This window comes from Macrobrachium rosenbergii, chromosome 50, assembly GCF_040412425.1.
Source record: "Macrobrachium rosenbergii isolate ZJJX-2024 chromosome 50, ASM4041242v1, whole genome shotgun sequence".
Classification (NCBI taxonomy): Eukaryota; Metazoa; Arthropoda; class Malacostraca; order Decapoda; family Palaemonidae; genus Macrobrachium; species Macrobrachium rosenbergii.
In genome coordinates, this window is record NC_089790.1 from 12,179,371 (window position 1) to 12,201,826 (window position 22,456).

Consider the following 22,456-nt stretch of genomic DNA (forward strand, 5'->3'; position numbering starts at 1 on the left):
GGAAGGAGTTGCACTGGTGCAAAGTTTGCTTTAGGCTCTGTTGACAATGTGGAGCACATCTTGCGAGTGATGGCAATAAAGGGTTGGTATAAAATGCAGTATTATTGATTTTGTAATTGATTTTATTCATTAAGTTCTTGATATTACAATCTATATCATCTTGTTTATATGCCACAACCATCTACATTCTTTACTGAAAAATAAGATATCTTATATTACAAATATACAGGGTTTCTTTACAAATACTTATGATCTCATTTAAAACTAGATCTGGCTAGTGAATATAGGGGCTCAAGACAGACCAAAAAGTACTAAAGTTTGAGTCACTTTTGGTAAATACCATATCTGCAAAGTTGCAGTAGTTTCAGATCCAAACCAAACTGAAACTAGATTTTATCATGCTCTTTTGGACAGTAAATATAAGAATGTTTAAATCTTCCCCGCTGATCTGAAAATGGCAGTATGTCTAAGAACTGTCAAATTGTGTCAACAGTCATATATATATTAATATATATATTCATAAAGCAGTCTTCTTTAATTGAAGCTTCCATTGGATTTGGTTACTTTGTAGAAAATGATACATATTTATCATTAACTTGTAACCTGTTAGTTAAGCCTGAAACGAGGGGCTCATGACTGCTTGTTCTGGGTATTACAGTAACTTCAATGTCAAAATTTCATGTGAGGGCTCTGCATAACTAGCGTCACAAACAGTCAACAGAGCCGTCCACCTCAACCCTCCACCATGCATGCACTTTTTGTCTTGTTCCTCAACAATCTGATCCGTTAAAACTTAATATTCTGCATGTACCTTGAATATTCTGCATGTACCTTGAAGTTCCAAACAACATTCTGTATCAAAGGTGTGAGTCTCAAGTTGAATCTATTAATAAATCTGTCCATGTCATCCACTGATGATACAGCTACCAAAGAATGTAAAATTATGGAAATCATAGAGAGGCATTCTGAATGTTCTCTTGTTATGAATCATGTACGTGCAGCAAATTAGTTTAACATAAAGATTAGTATAGTAAATGAAGTAATTCACATTACCTGGTCTTTCAGAAGTCTACAAACTCTTCTACTTACAGCTTAAAAGAGAGTTTTGCAAAAGAAAAAAGCATTTACAAGCAAACAGGCTGCATAAAACACTGGTAATACGCTGCTGTGTTAAAATGTACACAAAACAGGAAAAGCAAGTAGTTAAGTGAGAATAGCATCAAAAGAATGCCAGACAAACTATGCTCCCAACTTCACAACCGTACAGCAACATACCTTATTACCACAATCTGTCAAGCATGTAGTTCAAGATGCTGTGTCACAGTATTACTGTTCTGCCAAGATCTCCAATGATACCCCTCTCGGGGTTAAAAAGTGCATTTTCAAACCATCAGAGAAAACTAGATTTTTTACAAAACCCAAATGTTAAAACATGCTCCTGAGACAAAAATAAGCTAAGAAATGAAACACAGATGCAAGGAAGGCATATTGTCTCAAGTAAGTCAATGTCAAGTCCTGCAATATGGCATAAGATGATTGTCAGATTCAAAAATTGTATTTGTTATTTACAAGTCAGTGCAAACTGCTTCAAAACCTATGAGTCATCTTCATAAGTATGAGAAAAGGAAGATGAAGAAAATACGATTAACTTTCATTATTCTATGCTGAAATAAAACATCCGCTGAATATTTTTTCAAGCAAATGTAAAACATAAATCATACCTAATTTAACTATCATCATCATGAGGATGTAACATCTGAACCACTAGCAGCTACATGCTGTCAGAAAATTAATGTTACTAGTCATCTACATGAGTGTTATGTACTTTAGTGCATTCTACAGTCAAAGCTGATAATTATCCTTGCTAATTAAATCAGCGATCACCTTTGTTCAAATGTCTCCTACTTCAAGAATTCTTCATAAAACTTAGCTGTAGAGTGAGCAAATTAAGGTATTATGGGACATGAAATAACTCTTAAGCTATTTTACCATACTCCTTTAATCACTAAAGACACATTCAATAATTAGTTTACGGATTATTCACTTTGATAAATAAAACAAAGTCATAACCTTCTGACCCATTCTTGCATTTAAAAATTAAAAGAATCTTGTGCCAGAGAGGTTAATTTGTTAAATCGCCTTTCTAATGAATAAGAATTTGGTCCTTCAGCATACCCTATTAAATAAATATTCAAAAGTGGGATTTGAAAGGCTACAGATCTATGGTGATTTTAGAATTTGGTCTTTCATGAATAAGCAGCAACATACTGTATAAAAGGTCAGAAAGGGGGAGGTTTTAGCAAAACAATTTATGAACAAACAGCTATTCTGGGACTAAAAGAATGTGTCTCCAGTTGTCTGGTAATGTATTATACATCTACTAAAGTTTCTTTAGTCAGTCTTGCACTTAATCTAATAAAACTGTACATAGTTAGTGTAAAAGAGCTATGTTAGTATGAGTTCAAAAGTATATTCTGTAAGTCTCGTACAATGATTAAGATATGATGATCAATGGTAAAGGTGTTAGAAAATGATATGGAATATAAACTTACTCACTAATGGACGGCATTCTGTAAGGGTGCAACACTAGATAATGATCTTTCATGTTGCTCAATTCTGACTAACATATACAGTTCTACTTTCTTTCCACACAAAAACAAAAATTACTCAGACATACAGAAGAGATACAAATACAGTTGCAATATGACTTCAACAGGCAACAGGCTACAAAACAAAAGCTTAATCCAAACTCCTACAACAATGAAACAAATATTCTTTATATATGGAAAAATTATATTAATGATGAATACCAAACTTAACATAAATCTATGAACACCACATTGTAAAAGTTAATACCGTACTTAATTCTTGGATGAAAAACCATAATGACTACCCATTCACTGTCCTAACTTTGATAATAAAATGAAATAAAAAAAAACAACATAACAAATGCACAAAATATAACAATTTAGTTTTTATACACTGTTCTATAAACAGTATGCTGTACTGCAATTACTGTATATAATTACTGCATGGATTACATACTGAAGCATTGTGTAATCACAAAGTGCACAGTGCGAGAGTTACAAAAACACACAAAAAGGGAAACACTACAACAAATCCCACAAAAATCAACAGCCTTTCTCCATAATCCCAATTACAAAGCCCTGAACTGCCGGTTCAAGTCCCTCAATGCACCTCACACTAAATTAATATTCAAGTACCTTACATGTACTATCTTAAAATTAATAAGCTATCTCACGTTTTATATATACAATGAACACTAAATCTTCACAGTTCTTTCTCCTTGCCAAATCCCTAGCTTTAGAACTTCTCAATAACATACAGCACCTGAGTTTCTTTTAGAAAAATTCAGTCCTTGGAGTTGTTGACTAGGGAGTTTTATGAACCAGCAGTTTATCAGATAGGGTAATGGGAAGAGGGGAAGAAAAAGCAAGAGAAGGTAGGAACTAGAAATATCTAAATTCACCTTTCTTGCCTTGTCGGTCTTTCCAAACTGGAGGGGGAGCACCCCGACGAGGATCAGAGCCATCCTGGAAAATCAAATATAAAATAAATAAATTCATTCCAATATATGATGAAAAATAGTTATGATTAAATCTGCACTTTACAACTTAGAATAAAGAAATATCCTTAACGCAAAAAAAGGAGCTGTTGAACTGTAGATATGAAAAATGTTTTATTCAGGGTTTCTGGTGTCATCATCATCAATATTACACACATCCTTGATAAAGTAAACTAAGCAAAATAAGTTACTGAAAATTATCAAAACTTACTTAAAAATACTGAACAGAGTACAGTATAGCACATATATTTTTACTCCTTATTTACAATACAGTATTTAAAACTTCTAGTAAAGTACACTACATATGTTTTAATGCAATTTTCAGATAATTTTGGTTTTAACTTTACAACCAACAATTCTGTGCCAACTAAAACTTTCAATGTCTATCAATCATTCCCAGGCAGACATATCATCTAATAACTACAACTGTGCATGAACGAAATATTCTAATGCATCACTAATCCTTTTCAACTTAAAAATATATAAAATTATGAACTGGGTAAGGTTACTGTATACAGTCGACCCCCGCCTATTTGAGGTTCCGGATTAGCAGACTCACCTATTCGCAGATTTCTCTATGGAACATATATACACATTACTGTATTCACGGAAAATTTGCCAATTCGCGGTATTTTTCACAGAGAAATCTTCACAAATTACTGTATTTTCATATTTTCTTGACTAAATGAACTTTGTGTGATAAAACTATTAAAATATTCAGGTATATGCATTTTTAGAGGGTTTTTTGATGTTTTAAACTATCAAAATAGGCAGTTATTTGTGTTTTTAGACGGGTTTTAAGTATTTGCGAATACCAGGGGTTGACTGTATCAGAACAGACTAGCATATTTTAAATTCATTGGTGGTGGCAGAACTGGATAATCACTTAGGATGACTGAGCTTTAGTTTCCCATTTACCAAAAATTCTATATTCTTTTGTAGCCAAAATGCATAGAATACCTAAAAAAATGAATGAAAAACAACTGCCACAATTAGCAAGATAAAAAGATCATGCAACTGATAATTACTTGCATAATATAAGTTAAATACTATGTACCTACACACGTTATGGGTAAAATAGCTACTAACTACCTTCATTGTTAATTTACTTATTACTGTACAATTCAATCATTTTTCACATGTTGCATATAACATATGCAACTTTCACTGTCTACTTTGTGGAAATTTAATTATTGTGTAATGAAAATAGATCCTTTACTCTTTTTATTCTACCAGTGTTTTTCCTATTATTGCAATTTACTATTTCTCTGCTTGCATAATTTCCACAACTGTCAAGGCACCCCACTGTAGATGAATTTTTCTTTAGAGAAGAACTGTTTGGCAGTATGTACTTGGTACAGTACTGAAATCTGAAATGCTAAAATAAATGTTAAAAGTACTCAAACATACTTAATCTTAAACCATTACATACAAGTTAACAGTAATCCTATGTATTTAACAGATAATGCTAAAAGCTACAAGCACACCATACATACTTGATCCGAGTAAGGAGTGACAATAGTATGTGGGACATGAGCCATCTGTCCTCTTGCATTCATGGCCTTCCACCACTTTCGACTATCATCCAGTACCTGAAGGATAAAGATGTGAGAATTACATACCACACTCCACTGATCATCATCTCGATCAATTTAAATATCTGAGATGGCCTACTCCAAATAACAATGACTGATGACTTTATTGCACACAGCTCTCATGAGAAAATAAAAGTATTGTTTGGTAAAGAGAAGCGATTTATTTTATTGTCTAGTAAAAAGGATACTGTAGACTTATTTTAACAAATCATACACCTGATCGCATTACAAACCATCAATATATATAATGCCTAGTGTGACCTTTATGCCTTATAATTATGATCTAATGAGCATTCTTTATGATGCTCTGGAAAATATGCAAAAATCTTGGTATAAATGTGTGCACACTTCAAATTTCTTCACTATCCAAAGATGTGATAGTTCCCACAATAGCTGGAAGGCTATATACTTAATTAAGAAGACTCAATTATTTGATTACCTGTAGCTGAAATAGGATAACAGTGCTTTACAAAAATGTTTCCATGATCAAACAAAGAAACATTGAAACAGACATTGCACAAAGGTCAATGATCAGATTGTGGTGATAAATAATTCTGGTGAAACTATATCTCCTGTCAGCCAAATCTTTACTGAGCCATTTGTAATTTTAAAGACCATTTATATGAATAATTTCCACCAAAGTACTTTGCAGGAGACTGAGTAACTATTTCATACACTAGAAATGAGCCTGAAATTCTGAGGGCAAACTGAGAATAACATGAATTTAAATGTGCATTGTCCTATCTATTCCCCATACAAGCTTAACAAGTTCATGATAATTTAAAAATAATTAAACAATTTACTGACAATTATGGGAAGCAATGACTCAAGTTGCCCTTCCATTGGCTATGCCCATGCTTACAAGATTTAACAGTATATTTATTTGAAGATAACAACATGAGAAAGATTAAGATACTAAACTAACCTCAAGGTATTCTCCACGAACCACAGTCAGTTCCTTGTCATTGTTGGCTGTGCGTGGATAAGTGACCTGCACTACCTTGGCTCCACGTGACTTGAGCTCAGACAGCCACTGCCTTTGGTGCTTCTCAAATGTGGGCTGATCCATAGAATCCTGGGAAATGTCACTACGACCTGCCTGAGGATATTCTGATGGTGGTGTCATAGACCGTGGCCTATGAGCAAAATATAAACATAACATCAGAGCACAATAAAACAAAACATAGCAGTATAAAATTCACTAAGATACTCACTAAAAGAGTAAAGAGGCTACAATCTCGACAATCTCCAGCCTAAATGAAAACAATGCTAAAGTTCGGAAATTGTTACAAAAAACCAATGACTATTACAGTAGTTAGCTTCTACTCAGCTACAGCAGTATTATTATTATTAATATTAATATTATTATTATTATTATTATTATTATTATTATTATTATTATTATTATTATTATTATTATTACTGCATTCATGATATCACATCCTTTTCCAATAGGCCAAAAGGCTGTGACCTTGCGCAGGCAACACAAAAAGGCATAAAAAATCAAAACCAATCTTGCAGGATCATGGAATACATTCTCCATGAAAAGCAAAAATAGGAATACATTTTTTTTATCTTTTAAATTTGCCTACACACTCATTAAAAAGGAGCTACTCTTTGTGAGTAATGGGTATCAAACAAAATCCCATACATGTGTCTTCTGTATAAGACAGATAATCAATAGTTATCAGTAGCTCAGCACATGTGCATGTTAGTCCTCATGTTCCTTGTGGCTAGTTATCTCACTTCTTTTGTAGTCTGACCCAGCTGCCAGAACCTCTGATGATAAGTAATTGGTGCTAATCCTTGCAATGTGGGAAACATGACAAATGCCAACTCCCAACTACACTCAAAGCCAAAATCACCTAATACTCCATGCTCTGCAAGTAAATGGATGACTTAACTGTCTGCTGATGGCATCACCAGCAACAGACTTCAGTAGCACCCCTCACATTGTCAATGATTGAGCCTCCATGTTAACTTCTTTGAAACTGTCCAAGAGGGTTTTTTTCTCAGTAGTAGACAGAACAGAGACTGGTATTGTTAATGAAGAATTTTCTCTGGAGACCAGACCCTACCCCGAAATCTGGTAATATCTAATAGGTCACCTCATCTCTTTGGAGCCGTTAATCCATTTCAGTCAGTTCAGGAACTACTGAGTTCTAACTCAATCTGATACCCTTCTAGTTTCCTTCTTTAGTGATGTCTGAGTGGCATGACTCTAGGAACCTAAAAGTTACTCCTCCTCATGACTTCCTCTATATTCAGATGAATCTACCCATGGATGGTGAACCCATCTTCTAAATCTTCAAGGTGCAGGGATTTCTGGAATTGAAGGCAGTGTGCAAGCATTTTGTTCTTAGGTAAGACAGTAGACACTATGACAGACAACACAACCACAGGCACATACCTAATAAACCAAGGGGCTACAAGATCAGAGATGCTGTCAACTTGCAGTTGTCATCTCCATGTGGGCAGAAGTAAAATGAAATCCAACAAGTGTTGTAACTTCAACCACAAAGACCCACTGTGGTCATGGAAAGCATGATGAGGATGAACAAAGTCATCCCATAGAGACCCTACATCCAGATGTCTACACAAGATGTGAGACAGCAAACCATTGGGGACATGGGAATTCAAATGCATATACACTTTACTTCTGGCTACTGCTGATCTTCGCCATTCTACAGAAGCTTAATGAGTCCGAGATTTCATTTAACATAATAAGTTTTTTAAAACCAACTTAAACTCAACTATCAAGAAAAACTGAAAATGCCTTAATTTGTATGAAAACTTTTTCCAAACACAGGCTGATTAAAGTTTAAATATGATGAAAAGTTATTGCTAACAACTGTAAAACTTTTCCAAACTCCCAAAAAATCCTTAAATCTTTACTTTTATGAACGATTTAAAGTTTCTTTCATATTTCATTAAAGCCAGCACAATCTCTTCAGAATTTTGAGGTCAATTTACCAAGATAAAATTTTACTTTAGTTTCAAAGTTTTCAATATCTCTACATGTATATCTAAATATGGCACAGCTGAACAAAATAATAGATAATCATGTTCATTGCTTATTACTGTGCTAAGCGTGTTTGACCTCCAATGGCATGTTTAAAATCAAATTATCATAGTTTCATAAGAAATTTACTAATCAAAACAGCATATTCAAAACAGAGAAAAAATAAAGTTCCCACAACAAAAAACATACCTATCAGGATAATATCGGCCAGGTGTTGGTGAAGCTTCCCTTCTGTCAGAGTCATAATAATCACTTCCATATTCATCACCACGATGACGTCCTTGCCTAATCTCAGCCTGGAAATGTGACACAAACTTCTGATGACCTTTGAACCGCTATTGTTCAAGTTTACATGAAACAATTTCTTATAATTCTTGACAAAAATATTTCTTTGTATTTCATTTGCACACAGCTAAGCACAAACCTGAAAATTACTACTTTCAGTTTCCTAATACAGTAAAATCACTTTTTTTCTCTGGTTTTGCTAATAATAGCTACAAAAGATCCACTAATTACAATGCATCAAATTATCACAGAATTTATCTAACATCAATAACAAAAATACTGAGAGGATATTCAATACACTATTGAAGTTGTAAATTATTAGGGAAATGAAGTGTTAATGATGTACCTTATCAAAATAATATTAAGGAAACTACTGTAATTGTACTGCTTTCAGAGTTCTACTTCCACAAGAGTATTTGATAGTTGTTTAGGTATATGAAGAAAATGAATTATGGAACAGAATACTATCAGCTACGTATTTTCAAGTAAGCCAATTTGGTAACAAACTATAATCTTGGTGGGAAAAATGTACTAGCAGGAGAAAAAATAACAGAAGACTTTATGAAACATACCTATGCTATGTTTTACATCCAAAAACAACCAAACTACAAAAGAAGGTAGGTGATGCAAATCCACTGTAACTTCTACCTCATTTCATTTTCATAAAATGGAAACAATTGACATGCTGACAAAGTACTTCACAGAACAAAGACAGCATACAAAAACTCACTTTAAAGCTGAAATCCCTTTCCAATTCATCTGAATCCTTGCAATGTAATAAAAACATTTATTATTTACGAATCAATTTAATACAACAATATAGGATTATATTTTTCAAGGAGAAATCTAGAAAATACCTAATTTATCACAGTTTACCTCTCTCTGGGCATTTCTGATTTCCTCAGCCCGTGTCCTCTTGGCTTCAGAAGCAACTTCAGATGCCAACATGTTCGATCGTTCTCTGTTGTCTTCAACAAGCTCAGGAGCCCAACCACTGGAAAACACTGACAACACAGTTCTTGATTAATTACAAATAAATCAAAATCATACTTTGCAGCACAACTCCTAATTCTTTAAACATGGAAGCCAGATGATTTCTACATCTTATGCTTATCCACACAAAAACAATGATGAGTGCAATTTACTGGTAACTCCAGGTAAATAAAAATTTTTGCTAATTAACACAAACTAAATTCTATACAAATGCAAGATAAATGAACTCCACTCGTAAGGAAATATTACACCATGTTGAATTACAAAACGGTTCACCAAGAAAAAACAAATGCCTATGAAAGAAACCTCAACTAAGATGACTAGGTTAATAAATAAGCAACTTAGAAAAACACAATAATCTTATATTTAAGCCCTGTTTGCCATCTGACCTTCTTGCCTTACCTGGTTGGTATGGAGGGACATTATACTTCCACATATTTCGTGGAATGCACCATGTGTCACCGAGGCTCTGCCACAGCTCTGTTTCCCGAGAGGTTAAGCAGTTTGTCAGAAGGTCAATGGCATCCAAGCTGAGCATTGGAGACAAAACCTAAAGACAAAAACAGAAGTTCGTACAGTCCACTGTATATCAAACAGTAATATCATCTTAATAATCAACAAACACTACAACCTGATACACAGTATGTTGCCTTTGTACTTTGATCTGCGACAATTTGAAGAATAGAAAATATAAAAAAGATGGGAGGCACCTTCAAATAATGCACTTTGTGATTGGAGATAAGACAAATATGAGGTTGAATTTGATTAACAGAATGACAGAAAGATGAGGAGCGAAGAAATATGGAGGTTCATATCTTCAGCGAAAACATGGAAAAGAGAAAGGGCAGAAAAGAGAAAATTTAGATACTACAAAATAAGGAAGTAGCCGAGGACTGAAATGAAAAGCCACACCACAAAAAAATATCAACAGTAAAATCATGCACCTTATCATCTTTACACTCCCTTCCAGTCACAAACCTTATGCACCAAAAATACATAGGAAACAAACATTAACTTGCATACATTTCTTAAGTATAATTATAAAACTATAAATACCACATGGTACTCACTTTCAGCAACAAAACAGCTTTCCAGAATTTTCAAAGGCAAGTTACCAAAAGACACTGGACACCAATCACTCATCAATTAAAAAACATCCAATATTCCGTCATTCCAAACCGAAGTATCACAACATCAAATAAAAACACCAACTGTGCAATATCCACAGACACTACTGTTGTTACAGTTACTACTGAAGACAATGATTACTTGCGCTTACCTTACTGGGTAGATTTGGTCCATAGTTGGAGTCCCTGGAGGCATCCACAATGAGAGCCAATGGAGTGAACAAGAAATGGACCAACTCTGGGGCATTGGGGTCATGAATGTGAGCTTTTAACTTAGCCTGAAGGAAATGGAAAAGGTAAAAAAATGAACATACTTCAACTATTCAGCTTTAATTCAACTTTAATGACAGTCTCATGCTACTTTGGAAAATTTTTGCAGTATGCACTCAAAAACACGCACGTGGTTAAAATGAGTAATAATCTTACCAATAAGTTAAAAGACAGTTTGAACTTCTGAAAGATATCAACAAACTCCCTCTCTGGCGGAGGCTTGGCACGCATGGACAGAAGACCGTCACCAATGTCTTTCTTCTTGGACTTACGAGACCTGAAACAAGTCAGAAAATTTCAGTAAGACGGAATCGCTTCAAGACTAATGCACCTACTGCTCCTCCTTCCATGTCCGTCTTTAAAATAAACACTGCTCTTCTAACTAAATGTTTCTTTTCTGAACTACTACAAACTTTAAAAATAAAGACTATAAGTTTCGTTACATGCATTTTTTTTTTAATTATTCTTCAATTTCAGAGCTGTTTTTCTTCAAACTCATAGAGTTTCAACTTCCTACCCTATTTACAAAAAAAATCGAAGTCCATTTCCTCAAATAGCCCAAGTTTTGATACTGGATCCAGGGGCTCCCTATTCTTGCTGTTGAGCCGGCATTCACGTAACACTCAACAATGCAAATGCAATGCAAACAACCTTCTGTCACCTCAAAAAAGCCAGTGTGTAACAATATCTTTTATTCATTCCTCAAGTAGTCAATTCTAGATTTCCTGTTTCTATTACAGAGAAATAGAGGGGAAAAATTTTCATAATCTAGCATAAGACAACATATCGTCCTACAAACTATAGTAAAAAAAAAAAAAAAAAACGAATTCCATGAATCGTCGGCATGAGCGAAACAGGACCCAGGGAGCGAACGAGCCCAGGGGAAACATTACCTGCGGCGCCTTTCCAGCTCTCGCGTGGCGGCAGCGGTGTGCTGGAGTCTGGCGATGAACCTCTCGATGTCATCGAAGCAGGAGTTGAGGATGGCCACGTCCCTCTCGTACTTCTCGCTGCTCGTCGATGACACGTCATCATTGTGGCTGACACTCGACCTCTCCGACCTAGGTCCTCTGGCCTCCCCTCTCACCTCGCTGTCAGCTGAGGAAGCAGAAAATATAAATGGCATGAAATCAACTTCGGAACAACAAGCTAACACGTAAATATTCAACGACTAGGAATGGGGATAAATAACTAACAAGAACATATAATTAATAACTAAGAGAATAACATTGCCATAAAAATGGAGAGAAATCAATTTTAAATAAAATATTCAGTGACTAGGAATGGGGATAAATTACTAACAAGAACATATAATAATGACAACTAAGAGAATAACATTGCCATAAAATGGAGAGTCAAGATGCTACAAAGTTAAAATTCCCTTCGGCAGGAGAGGTGACTTGAGTGAATAAAGAAGGCATCACTACTACTGTTATTTCCAGAATCTGCATTTCGTATCTGATCGAGTTTGATACCAATCAGGACACCAATTCACCCGAAATTACCAACTAAAAGTTTCCACATTCATCAATGATGTTATACGCCAGTAAATGCCACCTTTTTTTCGAGAACCAACTATAGAACGAGAATGCATGATTGTCATCATACATTTGAATCTCACTTCAAATACGTATGATTCTCGATGTATGGGAGGCGGAGGAAAGTTACGTATTAAAAACACTTATAATTCAGTAAATTTGTAAGGGTAGGCCAAAATTACAATCACGAAAATAAACGGATGTATGAAAAGATATACAAATTGGAGTCTCAATTCAAACTCCTGCTCTTCTGTCATCTTTCTTCTTGCCCTTGTACGAAAAAAGAAAAAATGAAGAAATGCAAAACAGAATCTCTTAAAGCATGACAGTAGAAGGAAAAACGCGCAAATCAGCATACCTCACAGGGAACTTGAAGATATCAGAATAAAATCCTTAACACTGTTAATACCTAACTGACCGACATACATATTTACAAAATACTTCATGTCCTCACTAAAATTGAAAATATGGTGATACATTTTAGAACAAAAGCAATGGGTGGTCAGCAAATCTCCACCACCTCTGTAACATCCAGATTCCATGAGTGCTGCTCATATAAAAGTTAATCATAAAAACAAAAACATTAACTGTAACCTCGACCTTTAAACTTTCAAAGGTTACACTTGGTAACCTTCATTATCCTTCAGTTACATATGATTCGTCAATATGCAGCTGGCTTTGAAGTAATTAAACACCAAAGTTCTCCATCCTACCTAACGGGTGAGGTGGTTTGTATGTCAACCAGTTGTCACGTCTGTGTTATTTCTCCCAAAGTTGAATATTTCGAGAAGGTCACCTATTGAATATCGCTCCAAGTTTCCCTAAAGTCCGTCCATTGGTTCTTAAGGTATCCTGATAACGAACGCGCACTCATACACGTATGACAGACAAGGGTTGTTGGAATAATAACATTGTAGGTTTTTCAGATACTAGTAAGTATACGTAGCGGAGTGTGAGCAATTAAAATAGCTTTCCACTCGATATGAAAAGTTCTCTCTCTCTCTCTCTCTCTCTCTCTCTCTCTCTCTCTCTCTCTCTCTCTCTCTCTCTCTCTCTCTCTCCAAGTAACGTTCAAGGACACAAAAAAATTCCGTACACAAGTACAAAGAAGCGGAAATCGAAGATTTGAGTAGAACTGTTCCTGCTTTCGAGTTTTTAATATATCACTAAGCAGACAAAAACCAAGATACACTTTTTATCTATATGCGGCGCAGAGTCAAATCAAATCTATGATTCTTATGATGAGTGCAGGTACTTCTGTCAACAGAATCACTGAGAGAGAGAGAGAGAGAGAGAGAGAGAGAGAGAGAGAGAGAGAGAGAGAGAGAGAGAGAGAGAGAGAGAGAGAGAGCCTTGATAAGATAGTGGGGAGGTGCTGGTGTAAACAAGTCCTCAAGATAAAAAAACAAGAAAATGGATAAGCTCCAGCAACCACTGTGCATCATTTCTAGACGCCCCTAGCCACCAAAGCAATAACAAAAGAAAATCGCTAAGCGCACCGACAAATCTGTAGATAGGATTGCCAAGGACGGAGAAGTTTCAATTTCAGTTCCTCCCCCTCGGTCCGTGATGAACGACCTTCCAAGACGAGACGTAACTTCCTCTCCAAGGTCTGGAAGGCAATCAGGTAGCGAGGTCTCACTGTCATTCCGATACCCCTAAGTTTAATAACAGCAATTTAGAGAGGAGAGAGAAGAAGAGAGAGAGAGAGCACTAGCATGCCGTGATTTGAGCAAATGACTACAAGCTTCGTCACATCGTGACACACTTGGCCTCCTACAACTTTGGAAAAAACCAAATGCCGATGATAATGATAACAATCCTCGTCATGATTTCTCCGAAAAATTCTTGGCGACATACACTCAAACCGTGAGAGCTTTCTCTGATTACAAAGGAGATTTCCAGTGTCGCCAAGTCATCAAAACAAGAGACGATTTATGGACGCAAAATGCACTCTTTAGTTTTTTAAGAGATGCAGCAAAAGACATCTTGGGCAGGTAACGATGTTTAAATACTTAATAACTATGTACATCATGTGAATTGTGACAAAAGAATTTCCTGTTGTAATTTCTGCTGGCTGGAAAAATAAACACAATACTAGTCAATGCTACTATTGTTCTTAAGAATAATATTTATTGTTCAAAATTGGGTGAAAAACACTGGTTCCAATACTAGAGACAGCAAGTAATCTCTCTCTCTCTCTCTCTCTCTCTCTCTCTCTCTCTCTCTCTCTCTCTCTCTCTCTCTCTCTCTCTCATGGGCTGACCAACACAATGCGGATAAAATCACCTCGACCACTGATTACCAAACACATTTTAAATGTGCTTGACAAACCATGAGACCACTACCAATCTGCAAAATTCAAAGGAAGAATATTTTCGAGGAATGAAAGTGGGAAAAATCGACCAAAACAGCATAGTCATTAACGACAACCAAAAGAGGTCGAAATGTGAAAAAATGCCAACCTCCAAAAACCATAATTTGCTTCTATATTGATGATTAATAAGTAAGACGAACATCATCAGCATTCCAAAGAGGAACAAAACCACGAATGAATTAACTATAAGGAGAGAAAATTTCAGAGAACACTTTTTAATCTTAGTTCCAGTCTCTCCAGTGGCAATTAAATGCCGTAAAAAACAAAAACAGTCCAAAAACAATCCATGGGACGCATGACGATAGAAAACAATAAGTATTTCTTGGAGACTTCAATTCCACGCAAATAGTAATCAGTGGAGATTGCTCTATAAAGCAGAATTCGCCTCTATAATGAAGATTCATAAATAAGACCTTGAATTTCACCAACATTCCAAAGAGGAACAAAACCACAAATGAATAAATTCTAAGAGAAAAACTGAGAAAACACTTTTTTAATCTTAATACCGGTCTCTCTGGTGAAAATTAAATGCCGTTATAACGAAAAACAGCCCAGAAACAATCCATGGGACGCATGCCGATAAAAACCGGAAATGTTTCTTGGAGACTTCAATTCGAAACAAATAGTAATCTGTGGGGGCTACTCCGGCACACACAGCTGAGCGTCACTGCTAGGACACATTCCTAATCTCCCAAATTATGCAAACTTGCTAAAGAAGATTTCATCGGTATATTTTATTCAAGTTTTTTCCCGAAAGATCAAGTGAGTATTTGTAAGTTAGAGAAAATTTGAAAATAAAATAAGCCCGCAATCACACAGTTTCAGAGAGCAAATTTATAAATAAAAGAAAACGACCTTTTCCGTACGCATAAATCTTAAGATTAAAACTCACCGATATCTGGACAGTCAATGATATCAACAAGGATAAAATCACATGGAATGTTTTGACAACGACCTCCCATAATAATGAAGTATTCTGACGGCCAATATTATAATGTGAACAAACAACATGGTAACTAACTTGATTAACTGAAGATGAATAAAGCTAAGCACTGTTATTTGTCAAATTGATTATAATCCTATCTTTAATAAAAAAAGACACTTAGTTATCATGCTGCCATAGCACCATCACTGACATTCTAAAATGTAATTTTAGAATATCAGCATTTATATGGATCAACAAAATTTACACGAAGCACATCTTTAAATTCAACATCTGTCTCCGTACAACTCTTTCCTGTCAGCTCGGCCAAGAACACAACAGAGCTCCGAAACTCATATTCAGCACCATAAAGTTTAGGGGACTTTTCCTGCCAGTCATTTTCCGCCCTTTTCACCCCCATAAGTTACCCCAGCGTAAAAGTCGAAAGAGTTAAACGCGGCCAAGTTAAACATTAGCTTCTGACGTTTTCCCCACCGAGACAGAGAGAAACGGCCGGTGGCAAAACGAAGGACGGAAAGCGTAGAAATAGAGCGGGAGTTACGAGAGATAACAACATCTTCCGACACCATATTGTTGGAGGAAATCCTCCAGCTTTCTATATATTCACGGAGAAAACTGGAACTGTAAACACGAGATGAAACCGGAAAAAAGGGCAACTTTGGCAGCGATTTAGAACATTTCTCCGGCCGTAGAAATTCCGCAAATGATTTTTACGAGTGACATAAATTTGGAAATGTCAAGGTTACAATTCGGGGAGAAATTCTTGAGCTTTGCTTTCGAGGATTCCCTTTATATTATAAAGATAGAAAAATGGATACCTCCGTTTGCCAAGACGATAAGCTGATTTCTTGGTCAAATGTTTTATGATGAGGGTTGCTACTGCTGTTGCGGATGTTGATAAACAATAAATCTACAGGTTTTTTATTTCACAAACAAGCTTCCACTGGTCAAATTTACTAAAAATATACTGTAGATAAGACTGAGAACAAATGAGTAAGCAATTGGGTCATTGGTACCTACGAAAAAAAAAAAAAAAAAAAAAGGGATGTAAGTTAACCTTGGCACAGAATCACTGCAAAACACCTTAACCTGAAAAAAATATTTGATTTAGGAAAACTATTCATCCTATAAAGTCTTACTTCAAGATATGAAGAAACATTTTTTTCGAAAATACCCGCATTTTTAAAATAAATTGCTATGTAAAATTTAAACATGCTTAGGGTATAATGAATTCTCATCGCTTTTTAACCCTCCCTGGATGCATGTTAAGTATTTTTGCTGAGACCAGAAAAAAATTGAACCAAACAAAAGCACATAATAGACATAGCCATCCAATCACTGAAGCCTTAATAAATCAACATTCCCAGCGTGCCTCAATTGCCAGGTCATTAGCGTTATGAATTACATTCTCTGAAGAACTTGCTCCACGCTAAATCAATGAGAACAGGTAAATCGAGCAGTCGAGCACAACGGTGGGTGACCTTACCTCTGGCCATTTCGTTCCTCATCATTCTATGATAGGCCGCTCGGGCGCGTTCCACCGCCCTCGCGTTCTCGAAGTTGCTCGGTCCCGTTCGCACCATCACTTTGTCACGGTTAGGGCGCTCTTTCCAAATAAATGCACTTTATTTTTTACCTTATGTCACTTCACTATTCACGAGAGGTGTAAACACATCTTAGCCCGTTATTTCATTGTGCCCTTTCCTTAAATTCATCGATATTTTCACAAATGTTTGATGTTTTGTTAACTAAAATGGTTCACTTCATTTCACTGAACGTACCAAAACGATAACAAACAGTTCAGGGATGGCAAAAAATAAAAAAACGAGCAATTATTAGTGCAAGTAAGGGTAAGAAAGTCATTTTTCTCAAAATCAAACTTACAATAAATAGTTCAGGGAAGAAATAACACACTACCCTAACAAACAAAAGTAGAATGTGTGCAGTGTATAGACTAAACCAGTCACCTGGTGAACAGTTTACATTCTGACGACCGAAAGAAAGGTGACAGGTGCAATTCCTAGCTTTAGGGACGAACAGACAAACACGAAAACCACAACTATGCCAAGCCATCGGACACAGACAGCATCAACAGGGATGTGCTCGCTTTGCAATGGAGTAAAACATACACACCGTACGCACAGAATAGAATTTCATGCATGCATATATACTCGTATATGTAATCATCTTCGGATAGGTTTTTTTATTTGCCTATCACACTCACAACGTATTCCGCATATGCACATGTTTACAGACATACGAACACCAACACACACACGCACACGGTAGCGTTAAGCACAAGGTTCATCTCACAATGAAGTAGTACTGTTCAACTGTAGCAAACTGTGAAAAAACAGATAACGGAACTTTTGAAGGGTACCAGTTCAAAACTAATATTCACAAATCTTGAGTGAAAAACGCAAATTGGAAAAAATCTCGTTGACGCACTCGTAGTTGAAAGGAAACATTCCTAAATGAACATAATCGAGTGTTTTTATTAATGTTAATATATATCTGACAAAGATCCATACGTACATTTATTTTTACTTTTTATGCTCTAACATTGCAGAGTAAACGACGAATGAACATTGACAATAATGATCTAACTCCTTTCATTTTAAGTGACTTCATTTCTTTCATTCAAGTCTAGCTGTTTGTTCGTGGTAACCTTAGTTATTTTCCTCACTGTCTTTCTTCATTTTGCCATTATTTATCCATTTTCTTTTTGTACTGTGTCTAGTCCTTGGCTCGGAAAAGGGGGCACGGTTGTCAACCAATCGGCCTTAACATACAAAGACGTATTGATTCTAGGAATTTAGTTCACAAGGTTTCCAGGTTCACCGTTACTGTGATTACGTGTAGGATAAGGCTAAGGAAGAGAAAAAATCCGCTAAAGAACATCAGGGCCACAGTACGGAAATTGAGGACGAAAATCAGTCTCAATTTCTTGCCGTGCGTATGTCCTTGTTTTGAGTTATTTTGGCGAGATACGAGGAACAACCATAAAATCAGGCTGATTTCCATGCCAATCCATTTCAACCTCTCTCTCTCTCCGGTAATTTTTGTCCTTGGGCAATACAATAAAATACATTTTCAGCATTTATTTCCTAAGTATTCTGTTAGCGTTGATCACTCGGAGAATTTTGAATCTCAGCACCCCCGTCATAACTTTTATTAATCTTTTCTACGTTAACTACTCTTAATGGAGATTGAGAAAAATAAAAAAAATACATACAGAGAAGATGCAAAAAAAAAAAAATACTGTAAGCAGGAAACTCCGAACATGTAAATGTGCAACGAACAAAGCTAACGTTTACACAACAGGCTGAACGTGGGATTCCACAGAGCAGCTGGTTCGAAGCGTGATCCCCAGCGCAGGTGCAATGCGGGGAGGATTTTGTGTGCTTAACCATACAGCTCATCTCCAAACAACGCATTGCTACAATACGTTAAGTCTGGAAACGAGGTGTTTACCCTTCGGTTCTCTCTCCCAGAAAATATGACTATATGTATGGATCTTACTGCTTTCTCTTTTGATCATTACTGACACACACATATATATATATATATATATATATATATATATATATATATATATATATATATATATATATATATATATATATATATATATATATATATATATATATATAGAGAGAGAGAGAGAGAGAGAGAGAGAGAGAGAGAGAGAGAGAGAGAGAGAGAGAGAGAGAATTATATATATATATATATATATATATATATATATATATATATATATATATATATAATTATATATATATATATATATATATATATATATATATATATATATAGAGAGAGAGAGAGAGAGAGAGAGAGAGAGAGAGAGAGAGAGAGAGAGAGAGAGAGAGAGAGAGAGAGAGACGTTATATTCACAAGCACATTTGTTCCTTCAACGCAACTGAATGAGACAAAAATTGTGAAATTCCTGCAGTTAACCGAACGGAATTTTTTTTTTTTTTTTTACAGTTCTGTTACATTGCGTTGACCTTTCGGCAGATAAAAACCCCATTCAATAACACCGGGTGACTGGTATATAGCCCCACGAAGGCCGCTCCATTATTTCACGGACTAAATGTCACTAGTGGCCTACATTACATTCAATCCACGCTAAAAAAAAAAAATAAAGGATATAGAAAGCATACTAAATTATTTGGTTCAGTATTTTTTAATCTCAATTTCTGACTGACTCCTTTTAGCCAGAAAGCACCAGCTGAGACCCACAAAACAGATCCAGCACTAATTTATAAACAGGTGTGGTGTCTTCAAAGCAGGCTCCAGAACTTGGAAGAGTTTTCGTAAGCCTGCAAACCATAACCGCGAAGTAACGAAAATAACTGGCAAACATTTATTTGCATAATGAGCCTTCTATTTAGCGTTTCCTCGCTTTTCCGAATGGTGTGTGCGCTGCAAGGGTTTCTTGAAAGCACAGTAAAGGCCTTTTTGGTGTATACGAGTTCCGTTAACGAAGCAGAAATGTCACTAAGACTATCTAGAGTACAGTAAATAAGGATACGTTTAAGTACTGTGAGCGCCGTATGCTTTGATTAAATTTGAACTTTTCAAAAAGTATTTGATACATTTTGGTACTCCCAGTGAGCACTACAATTTCGTGCAATATTATCATAGCTGTCCTGCAAGGCTTATCCGACGCTGATTTCGAAAATGATCGCAGAATTGCAATGACCTTTGATTTCATCCAATTCATCTCTTGTCCACTGGGAACTGTACATTAAAAAAAATCACGTTTGGATCAGGACAGCTGAGGAGACAAACAGTAAAGACTTTCAAAGGTTCCTCTAAAGCAAAAAGTGGATCGAAACAGTTACTCAAATGCCGTTAGCAGTCTGTAGTCCAGTGTGTCTACGGCAGCAAGCAAGCAGTCTCCATCCAGATCCGACAGATAGTTGCGCTCGCTCGCACGGTTGCATGCACTATCAAGCACAAACAATCTCCACAAATATATAAAAAAAGACAGTTTAATTCTTGTGGCAATCAACGACGCGGAGGCACTCTTCCATGTAAATGAAACTTCTGAAGCAACCTTCTAGGTAAAAGAATTTTTATGCAATCGTTACAACTCACCGAGATGACAATATGTTAACGGAGGAAGACCCCAGTGCGTATGAGAGAGAGAGAGAGAGAGAGAGAGAGAGAGAGAGAGAGAGAGTCGTTCGTTAACGAATAAACACCCTAAGCTTTATTACCCGCTATAATTATGTTTGGGGTCTCGTTGAAATTGCTCCGAAGGGCTTCGAGAAGAAATATGATGCCCAGTTCACCGCTTCAAGCCCTTTACAGGTCGCGTATGGCCGAAGGAGGTCTTGTTTTTCCCGGATGCTCACCTGAAATTTCGTTAAGACCGCCGCGTTATTCGCAACAGGTAGATAGAAAGATAGATAGACAGATAGACAGACGGCAGTTTGTTTTAATGTAAACAATGTTATACACAAGGGGAAGGCCAATGGAGGTACTACACCTATGGTGTCCAGACTTAATGTTACGAACCAATGTCACACAAATATATTAGCATACATAAATACCATACCCGTATGTAGGAAGGAGTATTATAATGGCAATATTAACGACTTACAAGGTAATCTACAGCGGCAACTTCATCATGATTTTTGTGCTAAAGCTAAACATATGGAACCAGTTACAAGGCTACCTAAGGGCAAAATCAGTTGAAAGCATAATGAGGAAATACCGAAAAGCCAAACAAAGAAACTATTGCATCGAAAACCATCCAGCTTGTGTAAATTGTCAGTTTAGAGGGATTATGCTTATGTAAAGAATTGCCTGTGTATATGGTGGTGTTGAATACTGGGACCATATTGCAATTGTAAATAATGTAAGTTTAATCCTTTCAATAAAAATAAAGAAACAACTCGAAACTGAAGGGTCTTCAAGCAAAAATCCCCCGAACCCGATCTCTTTACAGAAAGGTGATGACGTCACCAGCCCTTTCTCGAGTTAATAACAGCTTTTGTGAGAGAAAACGACAACAATAACATTCTCGACTGGCTTCTCCCTTTTCCTAGCAGAAGCTTAGATTAGCAGTTACATGAGTAACTCCCGGAGGTAGGTGGTTACGCGTCGAAGCTAATGTGGCCGCAGGAAAAAGAAAAAATAAATCACTGGACCAGCTGTGGGTAGATGAAGTAACATTAGGGAACACCTGACGACCTGATGAGAGTCGAATGACTAGAAACATTCAATATTTTTTTCGTTGCTTTAGGATTCCGTTGTCCACATATCTTAAACTAGACTATAAATACCAGCGTAATTCAGTACTTTATTAAATGTATCGCTGGTTTTCCACATTCTTGAAGCTACAATATTACTGCATAAACGTATACCAGTAAATCACAAACCAATTATCTTGTTTACGCATCAATAAATGTCAAATATTTCTGTCTTCAACACCTAACATTTTATTCAAGAGTTATCGGTTTATGAACACCCTTAAATTACAAAGTACAGCATAAACAATACTATTTATGCATTTATCTCTTAGAATTACCTCACAAAATTATATACCCTTGAATAATTCCTTAATCAATTGTGGGAAAATTATCTACGATTATTATGTCAGTCTTTTAACCCTTAGAAATAACAGATATTATTTGTACTGTAACACCCCTCCCCCCCTCTCTCTCTCTCTCATCTGACAAAATACAATTTTCGATGATTAAGCGC

General features: G+C 36.0%; 1 protein-coding gene across 20 annotated transcripts in view; it reads right to left on the bottom strand.

Moving 5' to 3' along the window:
* The window catches only part of LOC136832604 (epidermal growth factor receptor kinase substrate 8-like), a 190,436-nt gene that overhangs the window by 17,167 nt on the left and 150,813 nt on the right, over positions 1-22,456 (bottom strand). For 12 of the 20 annotated variants that reach the window (XM_067093803.1, XM_067093798.1, XM_067093796.1 and 9 more), the window contains 10 exons: positions 11,772-11,976; positions 11,035-11,155; positions 10,761-10,886; positions 9,884-10,031; positions 9,365-9,492; positions 9,219-9,254; positions 8,393-8,499; positions 6,107-6,317; positions 5,083-5,178; positions 3,491-3,554 (listed from right to left, as the gene is read on the bottom strand). In XM_067093803.1, coding sequence (XP_066949904.1) covers positions 3,491-3,554; positions 5,083-5,178; positions 6,107-6,317; positions 8,393-8,499; positions 9,219-9,254; positions 9,365-9,492; positions 9,884-10,031; positions 10,761-10,886; positions 11,035-11,155; positions 11,772-11,976 — 1,242 coding nt within the window. The remainder of the gene's footprint in view (positions 1-3,490; positions 3,555-5,082; positions 5,179-6,106; positions 6,318-8,392; positions 8,500-9,218; positions 9,255-9,364; positions 9,493-9,883; positions 10,032-10,760; positions 10,887-11,034; positions 11,156-11,771; positions 11,977-22,456) is intronic. The other 8 variants (XM_067093808.1, XM_067093812.1, XM_067093800.1 and 5 more) reach the window with 1 other exon arrangement.